We start from the raw sequence: 14,452 nt of genomic DNA, 5'->3' as shown, positions 1-14,452 counted from the left end.
CAGCATTATTCAGTTTCCAATTTAAGATAATTTTTATCTCTGCAAAATGGTGGCTCTGGGCAGTGATAAAAGCTTGCCCGTATTTTAAGAGGAATGTCAAACCAGGGAGACTGTATCATTCTTGTCATTTTAAGAAATGTCTTAACTGGTATCAGTATTAATTGGTAAAACCAGTAATGCAAAGTGCCTACAACCAAAAAGTCTATTCTATGAACTTTATCAATAATACAATAAAATTCACAAACATGTCGGTTGCTGCACTAATTATAATCCCTAAATATTTCAAGCAAATCTGTAAGTCCAAAACAGATAAATAGTTGCTAACTTTGTATGTGGTTAGTTTTATGGTTTTTGTCTTTGTTTGTAAATTTACACAAGTCTTGAAAATAAAGACTACACAGATAAGATTCTCAGGATGCAAGTTCAAAGCATGCACAACTGGTTTAGGTGAGTGGTCAGTGATTAGGTTAAACAGAACACTATGATAATATTAACTAGCAAACATGAAAGGTTCATGAAATCAATTTCTCTTCAGCCAAAGTCAGGTTATAAGTATCAGACAAATATTGAACTCACAATCAATTTCTGCATTGGTGTTTACATGAACATAATAGTATATGCATGCCTTTTAATTGTATACCTATACCTTTTGAATAGCTTGTATTAAATATGCAAACTATAACCCAAGAAAAAAGAGGAGAGGGGCAGAGGAGAGGGGGGAGTTTAAAGGTTTCTTATACTCCATGGGTGCCATGACTTTTTTTCTGGAAAACCAGTGGTACATGGCCATTAAAATTTCCTGTATACATTTGGGCAGCACAAATTAGACTCTGTGGAACTACAAAGAAAGGGGAGTTTGGAAAAGGGACATGCTGGGATATGGAAGGGTTGGAGAAAGGAAATGGAGGGTGAAATATGATTGTATTTCATTTATATATGTGTGAAATTCTCAAAAACAAAGAAAAATACAATTTAAAAACAAGTCCTACAAAAGAAAGGTATTTTTAAAAAGAAAATTACTCAGTCTATGTGAAAATGGTTGTTGTTGTTTTTTTTTCTGCTATGAAGACTTTTTCCTTCAACACCACTGCCCTGCCTCTTCTCCTAAAATATGGTGCCAGCATAATTCATAGTCTGGTATGCATTTACAAAGAATAAGAACGTAATTTTGTCACAGACCCTGAAAATATTCAATAGCCTTCATGCATTCCTAATTTATGTACTTCCCGTGCATTAATGCATATACTTAGTGCTAATACTGTACTTATAAGGGACTATATTTGAAAGGCTTCACGCTAAGTTCAATATCTACTGCTAAGCTATGAGATGAATTATCTGAGAAACATAAAAAGTCGACCCTGAATGAGAAGGAGATCACATGCAACTTACATAAAGAACATTTTGCTGGTGTCATGCTTACAAGGGGAGAGAGATTCCCTGAGTGCAAACATGCTGAATTATAGATCCTAAGCTGTGTCCCACTGGTTATGATGTCTTGGTATGTGGGTTTTGTTAACACAGATACAGTTGAATTCAGCACAGTTAACTGAACATATAATGAAATTAGTAATAAATGTCTTTGTAATATATGTAAATTTTTGTTACTATTTAACTAACCAAGCTTGCAGATAGTAAATATAATTGGTATAATGTACATATCTGTTTCTCAATTTATAGCAATCCCTCAAAAGCATTTTATATTAAAATTTATTCAGGAAAATTGAAAATTATAACATTTGAATTACTATAACTAAAATATTTATGTTTCTATAATATTTAGTACATGGCATTTAATTTCCAAACATTAAGTAAAACTTTAAGTCATGAAATATAGTAAAAAGGTAACTTAATAAATCCATAGCTTAAAATCTTTTAAATATTTTTTTTAATTTGGCTTACCACTGACATAATCTTTATGAAAAACTTAATTAGATCTAAAGATATAGAAAGATCCACCCTACATAGAAATAAATCTTTCTGAATTATTCTGGTTCTGTTGATATGGGAAAACACACTACTGAGAGAATGCAGTGTGCAGATACTGTGAGAGTAAGCTAATTAGAACTTAAACCCCAGAAGGTTGAATTATTTTCTTGTGAGGAGCTCCTGGAAATAAATAGTCTCATTCTGATGAACTGGGGAATGGGGTTGAAGCCTCCCTTCTCTAATGAGCATGGCAGTGACTTCTGGCATCAGCAGTCCCGTGCACGGTGAGGTAGACACAGAAAGTGGGGGGGGGGGGGGGGGGTGCTGTTGTCTTCAGAAAGTGACATCTTGTTTGGAGTATTTACAACACAGTAGGCTTTGCACACCATTTCTCATGCTACTAATGAAAAGCAGAAATCAAAAAACAGCACACACACACACACACACACACACACACACACACACACACACACACACCTGCTCCCTAGCAAAGGGCACAATGTGGCTTCTTCATAGAACAGGGGCATTTTGGTTGAATGAGCCATTGTGTAAGCATGGGCCAACAAAGTAACATCAGAATCCCTAAAATAGAAAACATTATGGTAACAAGTTTTTTCCAAGGTAAGTTGTTCTCATAATGAAATCATTCATGGTGGTAGAGGATAACTTAATGAGAACTTGGCTAGCATGTTCATGACTCTGAGTTTGACCCCTAGCAAGACACAAGCACAACACACACACACACACATCCACAAAAGCATTCTAAATGTCCTTTCACCACATTTGAATAATTATATCATAACTAGCAATTGGCTGTGAGATCACAACACTTGCCTATCTTCACATAATTGTTGAATGGGTGAAAAGTATAATTTTAACTAATAAATGTATAACCACTACTGCTTCTCTCAAAATATTAACACTTAACCTTGAAATTAAATGTGTGTTAACACAAATTTCAAAAAAACTGAGACCATGCTTTCCCTGCACAAAACTGCACCTGTGTGAATTATTTTAAGACATCTATCACAAGGTGGCGAGTAATTGAGGAAGACATCCAGTCTGGCATCCATAGGCAGACACACCTGCACACACACACACACACACACACACACACACACACACACACACACACACACACGAGAGGCAACACATACACACACACAAAAAAAACCTTGAAATTTAAAAAAATATAAGTACCTGCCAATACTTCCCCAGCCTTGATGACTAAATATCACAGAAAAAAAAAAATTCCTAGCTTCCTCCCCATGATTTCTTACAGTATTGGTATCGCTGGGCTCTCCTTTATTCCCTGAAGGTTCCTACCATCGTCCTCTCCTGAGAAAGAAAGGGAAACGCAGAGCCTCTGCCCTAATTACACTGGCAGTGGATGACTACTACCCGCCAGACACAGAAGTAGCACACTCAGACTCTAGTGAGCAAAAGAGACACTAGCTAGCTGTCTGAAAGTGTCAGCAGGAGCACAACCTTCACCCTAGAAGGAAGTGCAAAAGGATCTAGCCTGAGAAGTCATCCCAAGATCACAACCAGAATATTAGGCACAGTGTTAAAACCATAGCATGTTCTGGAAAAAAGTGTCATGCAATGTGGGGATGGGTAACAAATACAGAGGAAACTCTCCTGGTCTCCTAGATAGTTATGAAGGTGCCATAAGAAGAATTCACTTTGTTTCGTGACTTTCCAAAACTAGTTCCCTTCCATGGAAATATAGTCTTAAGTGTTACTTTCTCTGTTAGGAGATTAACAAACAAGTTTGAAAATTTAGTAATTTCAGCAAAACACTTCCCTGACAGTACTTCCTCAGGAAAGGTCTGAGATGAGCCAATCAAAAACAACATTATCCAGCATCCACTGAACGCCACTTGAACATTGAATTTTGTCTGGCTTTGGTTGTGAGTTTAGCAACTACATTATCTTGTGTGTCATAGGTTTTGGAAATGCTTGTATTTGGTACTGTGACTTTGCAAAAATACTAATTAAAAATGTCTTCTGAACCCAACTAGGTACAATAAGTACAGGATGACCTCCTTAGTTTGTCATTTTTAGAAAACAAAGATATACTGTAATTCTTCATTTCAATTTTTTTCAGATATCTTCTATCTAAAAATTTTAAATAATAATGATTGTTTGGCTTGTTGCTGCCATGTTTCCACTGATGCAAGGGCAAGAAAGTCCCCCAAACTGGAGTAGAGTTTGTGGGTACATAGCTGACTTCTCAGTCACTGTTCACTTCTATGAAGTGCAGGATGAAACCGAATCATCACTTGGTTTCACTTCCCACCTTTGCTCAGCATTTGCTTCCCTTTCACTAGATTTTTTTGGGGGAAATATATAGAAACCTTTAGTTTCACTGATCCATGGATTGGACCTATGATTGTAATTCATGGAAAGTTGCCATATATGCTATATACTTTTAGAAAAAAAAATAAATGCCAGGGGAGACTTTAATCATTTGATACATGCTACTATTTTTGAAAAGCACCATCATTTTCCTATTGATGAATATAAAAGTACCCTTTCGACTCATTTAATTAAATATGATTTCAAGTAAGCAAAGCTTAGCACATTTTGCATGTTATGGTTGAATGTCATAGATTGTTTTTGAAATATAGCTCTCATTTTTTGTTATTAAGACTGTTGGCTGTTTTCTTGCAAAGTTTTTCTTTTGAAATTTTTACTACTGTTTGGATTATATTCCCACGGAGGACTCAAAAAGAGGTGGTATCCGAACCTGATTCCCACTTCTAAAATTTTAAAGACTGTAACAACCCAATTTGCTTTAGATGGAGCAAGATCATCTATGAGTTTGCCTTTCCCAGTATCTTCCTCGCAGATGAAGCATATTTGACTACTCAGGAGGTTCTTTCAGCCTGAACATTCTTTCAATTGAACTCAGTGATCTACAGACAATAAATGTCATTAGCTATTGTCAGTCCTTCAATAGGATTTTCCTGTGTATTTTTGCTAATAAGTATTTCTAAATTAAATTTTCCCTAAAATCTATCCAAAACGTGCACAAGAAGGGAGACTGCTGGTTTCTGAGGCAGTAAACATCTCAGGGAAGATGGACAGTCGTCCCCCCCCCCCCCCCAAGCGTTGTTTGTTGGGCTGTATTCCGTAGTTAACTTGATTCAGAACTGTGGACAGCTCCCTCCCTCCCCTGCATGCACTTATTGGCAATTTTGGTTAGTTTCTGAACACGGCTGGAAGTAATGCTTTTTGTTGCTATGTTTGCTTTGCGGTTTACCGGGAGCCTAAACGCGCAGTGTGCTCATGAACTCCTTTCCTTGTTGTATGTCCCCCTTGTTCGAACAAATCCAATAAAAAAAAAACAAGTGTATCACCCGGAGTTACTAGTTGGGGATTTTTAGAAGGAAGCTCTCTCTGCTTGTGTTCAGGAGCAGCAGCGTGTCACGCTAATAAGAGGATCTACTTCACGACCTTCATTTGTCAATCTCTAAACGTGCTTATTAACCGAGTGAATACTTGGGCTACAAATAAGACCAGGGAACTCATATTCATTTTCTCCTGCTGACAGCTCTGCTGCCCTTCCTCCGAGACTGAGAAACTGGAAAGACGTGTCTGAAATGGATTTGTAGTCAAGGTCAAGAGCGGGTGTCGTCGCTCTATTTCAGGAAGGGGGGCTCTAGAAACGCCCCCCTGTCTCTGTTTCGGGAACTCGAAGCTTCCTGTCACGCTTCTGCCCAGTCGGGCAGCAACTGGCTCCGCTGAAACCTCAAGTCAGACTACCCAAGCGCAAGTGTCCTTCCTGTGCCTGCCAGCCACTGATCTGGAGAAACGCAATGGTGACAAGAGTGCCTATAAGCACAAGAACAACAGATTAACACTCCCAGGGGCGAGAGTGGCAGGAACAGCTAGGACCTGTGAGTCACTGTCTCCAGTTTCCTCATCTCCGGAATCCCAGAAGCCTCTTTTTTTTTTTTCTCTCTCTCTGTCTCTCTCTTTGGGGAACAGCGCTAGCAAGGATACCTGCCCTAGTCCTAACTCTCCCATTACCGAAGTAAAAGTTTCCCTCGTGTAACTTAGACACCTCCCGTCCAGGGGTCATAGTGGCCTTCTTCCCTCCTTGTCAATCCCACAAAGTTTACCAGGAAAAGGGAAAGGACCTCGCTGATGCTCTTGGGGATAAGAAACTCCCTAACTCCAAACCTTCCCGGGATGGAAACTAGTTGAAGAGTAGAGTTGGCTAGTTTGAGTGGGAGCCACCGGGCAGCGCGGCCACGCCTGCCCCGCACCCCGCTGCGAGTCCCCCTGGGCGCCCCCTCCCAGGGGCGGGGTAGGATGCTGGAGCGCGCGCCTGGGGTGGGGTGGGGGGAGAGCAGGGTGGGGCGGCGCCAGGGAGCCCTCACCTGAAGTCACTGTACGGGTGGATAATCCAGAAGCCTGCAGTTTTAACCCTTTCCTGCTCCTTCTCCACCGCCTTCTGGCTGCCGAACATGCGGAGGGAAAATTTGTTGACCCCGGGCTGCAGCATGGAGGTGAACTGCCTCTGCATGAATCCATACTGCCGCCGGGGTCCCTCCGAATCCTCGAAGCTGCCGGCCGGCTCCTCGCCGCCTCCGCCGTCCACCTTGAAGCACACGGAGTTGCCGTGCTCCTTGCCCGCCGCGCCGCTCCCCGGCGGGGTCCCCAGGCGCTTGTCGGCCACGGCCGGCCCCGTCGCGGGCGCCTTGGAGGGGAAGACGCTGTTGCCATCGTCGCGGCTGTTGGACGCGGACTTGGGCTTGCCGCCGCCTTCCATGCCCGGAGGACGCGGCTGGCGACGGCGACGGCGCGGGCTCCAGACTCCCCTCCGGGGGCTCGAGGCCGAGGGGCAGGGGCCGGGGCCGGAGCCGGCTGCCGCCCGCGAGCCCGGCTGCCCGTCGCGGCGGCGGCGGCGGCGGCGGCAGCTGCTGCTGCTTCCCGCCCGCCCGCGCCGCTGCTGCTCAGCTGCGCGCCTGCCTCCCGCCGCCGCCGCTGCCCTGAGTGGCTTGCGCTCCCGGGCTCCGCCGCGCCTGGTGCTGAGGCTGAGGATGCAGGCGCGGGGCGAGGCTCCGGCTCAGCACCCGCGCGCCAGCGCCGCCCCTCGGCTGCCCCCTGCCGGCCGCCGGCCGCCTCTGCCCGCGCTCGCGTGCCCCGCCGCCGCCGCCGCCGCCGCCGCCGCCGCCGCCGCCGCTCCCCTGCTCCACTTCTGCCCCAGCGTGACATTGAACTCCCCGGCCCGCCCCGGACGCCTATTTGTACGTCTGGAGAGAGAAGCTTGCTGGGTGTGGGTTTGCAAAAATGGGAGGGGAGAAAAGGACGGCGGCGGCGGGGGCCGGGGGGGAGGGGGGGGGGAAGAAGGGAGGGAGGGAGGGAGGGAGGGAGGGAGAGAGAGAGAGAGAGAGAGAGAGAGAGAGAGAGACTGAGCAAGCAAGTTGCGTCCAAAAGGAACTGCCAAACAGCCTAACATGAACCGCCTAAAACTCGCGGAGACACTGTTTGAACGCCTGTTGGAATGATGTTACAGATGGAGAAAGTGGGGGCCAGGCTAATTCCTCACACTATAAATTCACTTGCAACGCTAGATGGACAAGGAAACACACTGGAATTTTTCAAGGATGATAAAAATGAAGGATACACGCTGAGAAATAAATTTCATGAATAGAACGGAAGGAGAGAGGGACAGAGGAGAGAAAGAAGAAGACAAGACAGGGGAAATAGAGGTGGGGAGACACACAACCAGCAAATAGATCTTTGTAAACCCTGGGTAATCAGCTGCCTGGGGCTTTGCAGATTAAGGATCTGTACCTAGGGACAGGCAACTGACCTCCTTCTACTTATCCTGTTTATTATCACACAGCTCCTTAAGCAGGCATGGGATTCCTTTCTAGAAGGCTACTGGCATCAACACATATGTGAGCAAGTCTGTCAGCCACCCACTGCTGGGGGGGGGGGAAATGTGTAAGAGATAAGTGGCCTGAACTGACCTTCTTTTAAGATAAGTCATACAATCAATAACCACACAGAGAGATAAATGTGCCGGTCTGTGTTCAGCAACACCATGCTTAGAGGTCTAGATAGCTTGGAATCTGGTCGGAATGCCATGGAGTATTCTCTGGAGAAGTTTTCCATGTGTGACTGATGCTGAGGACAGCCTTCTCAGATTTCTCTTATTCCCTTGGTGTCTCCCGAACCCACTGGATTAGCTAATAGAAGCAAAATGTGCTGCCAAAGTTACCATTCACTCAGCAGGGCATCCTGGAAGTCGGAAGAGGTTGGAGACTGTAAGCAACCCAAAACATCTGTTCCAGACACACGCTTTGCCTCCATGCCCACAGCCTCTTCAAAGGCAAGTTCACTCTGCCAAGTCACAGATCCTCTGGTTTACTGTCTGCTAAGGTCACATAGCAGAGTGGGACACTTCCAGGAGGGGTTCTTTGTCAGGGTGGCAACCTGTGGCACTGGATGAAAAAATCACTTAGATTTTTTTTTTTCATGAAAAACTGAACTGTTTGATGAAACTAATTCCCAGGAGAGGCAAGAGTAAAAACTATCCGGTGTCTTCATGAAGCTTTAGAGAGGCCAAGGAAGGAGCAGAAGACAGTGAGTATTGTCCCAAGTCACATAGCATCTGCTTTCAACTAATCAAAACCCAAATCCTCACAAAATAAGTATGTGTGGTCAAATTTTTATGGTCAGAGATAGTGAAATAACAATATAACACTCTGTCCCAGCAACAGAGGGAGCTTGGAAATCACAAGGTCAGAGGAGAATACTAGATGCCACAGCCAGAAAAAAAAAAAAAAAACTTTAGAATGAATAAAGTCAAATATTGCCAAAAGCACAGTTCTGCCCCCCCTAAAATTTCCAGTTTCAGTCCCACTTTTTTCATTAAACAAATACCATTTCTCTAATTGCATCCATTTTACATGCTTCCCCAATCCCTCTATTTTCAGTCACAAGTGTAAAAATGTATATTTAACATAAATTTTAAATTTTATAATAATGTAAAAATATAACACCTAAGATGTAATGATGTAATGCTGTTTTACTCTCTCTCTCTCTCTCTCTCTCTCTCTCTCTCTCTCTCTCTCTCTCTCTCATTTTTAGCCCATCCCTGTCTGTGTTCTATTTCAACTTGTTTATAATCATAAAGAGGCAGTTATTTTAGTAAACTTTTCCTGAGTTTCATTGTACTAAATGTGACAGAACTACTGAAAAACAAGAACTCATAATGGAACCAGAGGCATATCTAAAAAGAAAGAGAAGTCATCAGTTCCTGCAAGTACTGCATGGATAATGTGTTTTATCCATTTATAATTCTTATTTTTAAAAACGGATCACGTGTATGTTATATCAGCATACTCAAAATTATCAGCAGTATACAAAGTCAAGTCCCTTGGCTTCACCTTCACGGTGCTGATCTACAGTTGTTTACAATGTGGACCCTTATGAAAAACTTCCTTGGGGAGAAGGTAGAACTTGAACGATCAGGGGAGAATAATCACAATGAAATATTGAGAACAATGAGAGAATAAGAAACAAAGGGAGATAAAAAGATCTGGAACCATAGGGAATCTCTTGACATGTTTCTACAGTAAATACTCTTGAGCTGAAATCCACCAAACTAAATAAGTGTGATATCTTAAAGTCACCTTAGAAACACGACTGACATTATATTTGACTCTGTCATGGGTTGTCTGTGAAGTGTCTTATACTTCAAAGGAACTTGACTTCTGAGGACTCATCAGAAAATATTAATTTTGAATTTATTCCAGAAGAGTATCTCGTTGGTTGGAATGACTGGGGTTCTGTATATACTTGCATTGTAAGGCTTTTAAAATGTTCCCTGTCCCCTTTAATACTCTGCTTAAGATCAAACTGCAGACAGCAGCAGAAGATTAATATGAATCTAAAATAAAATCTCCATGCAGCCGACTCAAGCACATATGAAATGAGACAAAAAAGATAGATTGGTGAGTTGAAATCTGACAACTTACTGGAAAATTCTAGGGGGAGCATCAGGGTTTATGGGCTGGTTCATAGGATGGGGACAAATACTGAAACATACTGCACATCTAAAGACGTGTTGTCAGAACTCTGTTGAAAAAGGAAGTGGTACATAATCTCAGTGTCTTATACTCAGACAGATTCGATTATCTGGAAGGCAACTGCCAGCATCATGCTTAATTTGAAAACTAGAGCTATGACAGTCTGAGCAAAACATTCATTGCCATTATTTTCATCACACAGGCCAGTTTAAGTTGATACTCTTGTCTCCCTAAAAACTCAAAAGAACCAAATGGGTAACCATAACAGATAGTGTAAATTTAAAAGTTCATATAAAATGTACATGAAAAAAAAGTCAGTTTTTTTTTCCTAAGCATCAATTGTAATTATTAAGAACAATGGTTCCTTTCATAATTGCAAGTATTTCAGTAATAAACAAGTAAAGCATGAGACATACAATTCATAAAAACACTAAACTTTTCAAGAAGCATGAAAATGCATTTAAATAAATGAAAATATAGTCCACAAATTTAATATTCTAAAGATGATGGTTCTTCCCAGATTTGTTTTTAATGTTCAAGCAAATTGGATTATTTGTATTTTTCCCCTTGGAGTTTTTAAGGTTTTCTTGGAAAAGTCTTCTGTAAAATCATATAGCACAGGTCTAGAGACAGGGCTCAATTGGTAAATGTTTGCTGTGTAAATAGAAGGCCTAAGTAGGTGAGGCATGGTAGTGCATCACTCTAATTCCAACACCAGAGGCAGAGGCAAGTGAGTCACTGTGTGTTACAGACCAACCTAGTCCACATGTGAGTTCCAGGACAGGCAGGGCTACACAGAGAAACCCTGTCTCAAAAAACAATGCAACGAAAAGAGGGATAGAGGAAGACATTCAAGATTGACATCTAGTGCATGGGGCAGTGGCGGAGAGGAGGGGAGACACAACCCACAAAATAAAAATATTGTGCAGATTGACAAGGTGTTAGTTGAATGTAGGGTGGTATGAAGCACAGAAAAAGACAACTAAGGAACAGAATAGAATGAAAACCAGAAACGTGTTCTAACCTGTGTTGATTACAACTGGAAGATGTGAGTTCAAGCTAATGAGCCAAAGATACATTGTTCAGTGAATTGTGCTAGAAGAATGATTAAGTAACACTTTGAGGAAGGAAGAAGGTGAAATCCAACATCATGTTGTTTCTTAAAGTACCATTATACAATATTGTGAACTAAATACTGAAGCTATAGTAGGTAAGAATGTTCATAGATGTTTATAAAAGCAAACCTAGTAAATTATTTTCAAATCATGATAGCGAAAGGAACTAGAAAGAAAATACTGATTGATTTGTATGCATAGAAACATCAAACATCTATTTGAACTCAGCACAATCATACTTTAAAGAGAATATAGTAGAAAATGTGAAAATATGTTGTAAGAACAATTATACCTTTGCATATGAACTCATAGAAGCAGATGGTTTTTTATGCAAATGAAAAATTCTTACTTATATAATGAATAGGATTATTTATACACTAATGTCTTATACAAAGACTTATACAAAGTTAAAAGAATTTTATATTCATAAAAGACAATATATTTAACATTTCCTTTACTAGTGGGCATTTGGGTTTTTGGCTATATGTGCTTTTATAACCAAGTCTACAATCAACATGATTATTATGCTTCTGTGCACATATTAACATAGATCTAGATAAAAAATATTGAAAGTTGAAAGTAAAGAACATCACTAAATAAAAGTAATATGTATTTACTTTTGATAGTAACTGTCAATACACTCTCTAAAGCAAGTGCATGTCTGGATTTCTACTTAGATTGCATGAGGCTACTTGTTAAGTATACTTGAACAAACATAACATATTAAAATATTATTTAAGAGAATCAAGAAAGTAAACATAGGCTCATTGTGGGTTTAATTAGATTGATCAATATTTTATAAGGATAAACTGGTTTCTCAGATCCATTTGATTCCTCAGTTATTCTTTGCCATTTGATCAAATACAATGTGTGTATCTGTTTTATTTTAAGTATATATTTACATTAAAAATATGCTCCATTAGTCTGGCTTTATAACACATGTCTTTAATCCCAGCATTAGGGAAACAGAAGCAGGCCAATCTCTGTGAGCTCAAGGCCAGAACAAAACAGGCTAACCAAGGCTACATAATGAGACCTTTTCTGAGGAAAACCAAACACTCCATAAATAGAATTTTTGAGCCACAAAACCCTCCAAAGTATGAAGAGAAGCCATCTTTGACATATTAATAAATTTGTGTAGATTAAAACATGCTTAGTCTTTTCTTATTGTTTAATTCTTTTGAGATTATAATAGTCTTTGGTAATTTAGTTTTTGAGAGTTTTATATATGAATACTGCTTTTACATCTTTTCTCTACACCTCCTTTCTCTAACTTCTCCCATGTGCCCCCCGCAACTCCTCAAATTCATGACACCTTTTTCTTTATTGTTTTATAGATTTATGAATACAGCCTGGTGAGTTCATTCAGTGTTGCTCATATTTATATGTATTTAGAGTTAGGATTAGATAACTTCTCTGCTAGATCACCCCTGAAGAAGACTGAGTCATCCCTATCTTCATCAAAGGGTGGGACCAGATAAAATTTCAGGCATCCATGTTAACACATCAATAGGTATCATTACTTGTTTAGGCAACAATATTGTTGAGATTCATGGGTGCAGGTTCCCTGACAAGACACTGTCTCAGAGCAGATATCCCCATGGTCTGGCTTTTACAATCTTTCCAACCCCTCTTCTGTCATATTCCCTGATCTGGTGTAAGAGATGTGTTGCAGATGGATCGATTGGTGCTGGGCACTTCACAGATGTCTGTTCTTTGCAGTTGTTTCTTTCTGCGATAGTTTCCATTTGCTGCAAAAATAAGTCTTTGATGAGGAATGAGAGCTACACATATTTGTAGGCCTAAGTATTTAAAATGAGTTTATAAATGATCCTGGCTTAGGAAAGTGTCTGTGATAAACTCAGACTTCAACTTCTATGATGATTTAAAACATTCCGCAGTTACTTTTTCAAAACATAAGTATGGTGATATTTTATTTGTACTGAAATGTGATTTTAATTGTATGTTAATAAATAAAGTTCCCCGGGGGTCAGAGCTATTACAGCCATAGCAAAAGCTGGGCGTTGGTGGTGCACACCTTTAATCCCAGAACTTGGTAGGCAGAGCTAGGTAGATCTCTGTGTGTTCAAGGATACAGTCAACAGACAGTGACGAGGCAGTCATGTGGTTGGTTTTACAACCAATGGGAAGGCAGAACAGAAAGTCTATATAAAGACAAACAGACAGGAAGTAGCTCTCTTTCGGAGAGGTCTCTTGGCTGAAGAGGCTAGCTGCAGCAGGCGGGTAAGTCTCTTAGCTCTGATCTCTTGGCTTTCGTCTTTGCATTGGCTCTGTGTTTCTTATTTAATAAGACGGTTGGTTACATCTACACATATGACTCACAGTAATTTTTATATAGGGCTAAATGTTGTGCAGTCCCCTTATACCACTGAATGCACAGTGGAATAATGACAACAGTGGCAGTTTTCTCTGGGCTACTCTCCGTGGTTCCACCTTCCATTGCACTGGGCTCTGCCAGAGCTTTGTGTCTTTCACTTGTAACAGTTGTTGTTGCATATTCTTGTATATGGGAGCTTAAGTAGTATTTTTGTGTTTGTTGGAGTGTATGGTAAAGCTAACACCGCACCACCACCAGGGGCGGGGGGAATCAACTGGGCTGCTGACTGTTCCTGTTGTTGAATTTAGTTTGACAGTTTATGATATATCAGAGTACTTCCATTTTCCAAAGTTTTTAACGTGTGTGTATTTAAATACTTTGCCTCATTAGAAGAAACAACAAAACTGTCTTCTGTATCTGTAGCTTTGTCCCGTCCTTTATCTCACTTTCTGTTTGTCTTAGAGAACACAATAGGCTCACTCTTCGCATCCACTGGTTTCCAGCAACCAATGTTTGATTTTGTTGAAAAAGCCTGATATTCTTCTGCTCTCTCATTCATTGTTCTTTGCTGTTGCTGTTATGTTAGGGCACCAATTGATACAGAGATTTCGAACCTAATTTTCAAGTAAATTCCATGACAATTGCCCCAGAGTCCTCTTGTGCAAGGCATGTATTGAGTGTGAAGAAATCTGCTAAAGATTTGCCTTTCCTAGACTTGTCCATTTTAGGGATTTTCTCTCCTTTCTATTAGTCATGCAAAAATTTTCTTCTAAAAACTCATTGACATTTACTGTCTACATTCCTGGAAGTTCCTGAAATGTTTTGGCATGTAGATGGAAATCTTTACTGTTTTCCCATAGCACTTCTTTAATTTTTAAAGACGTTATTTCTGAATCTGAGGTTTATTGTCTTGAGCCATTCCTGCAAGACGCTTGCTAATTTAATCAAACTTTGTGATAGTTTCTTAAATCAAATTCTACATTCTTTGCATAATTGTTAGACATTTCTAGTAATGTTGT

General features: G+C 40.8%; 1 protein-coding gene across 1 annotated transcript in view; it reads right to left on the bottom strand.

Moving 5' to 3' along the window:
- The window catches only part of Hcn1 (hyperpolarization activated cyclic nucleotide gated potassium channel 1), a 397,328-nt gene extending 390,502 nt beyond the window's left edge, over positions 1–6,826 (bottom strand). The window contains exon 1 of the mRNA XM_052743322.1: positions 6,318–6,826. Within this exon, the coding sequence (XP_052599282.1) occupies positions 6,318–6,709 (392 nt within the window). The 5' untranslated portion in view covers positions 6,710–6,826. The remainder of the gene's footprint in view (positions 1–6,317) is intronic.
- Positions 6,827–14,452: the final 7,626 nt, after the last annotated feature.

Source organism: Peromyscus californicus, unplaced genomic scaffold, assembly GCF_007827085.1.
Source record: "Peromyscus californicus insignis strain IS unplaced genomic scaffold, ASM782708v3 Scaffold_18__1_contigs__length_77618521, whole genome shotgun sequence".
Classification (NCBI taxonomy): Eukaryota; Metazoa; Chordata; class Mammalia; order Rodentia; family Cricetidae; genus Peromyscus; species Peromyscus californicus.
This window is presented reverse-complemented; position numbering and strand designations above follow the sequence as displayed.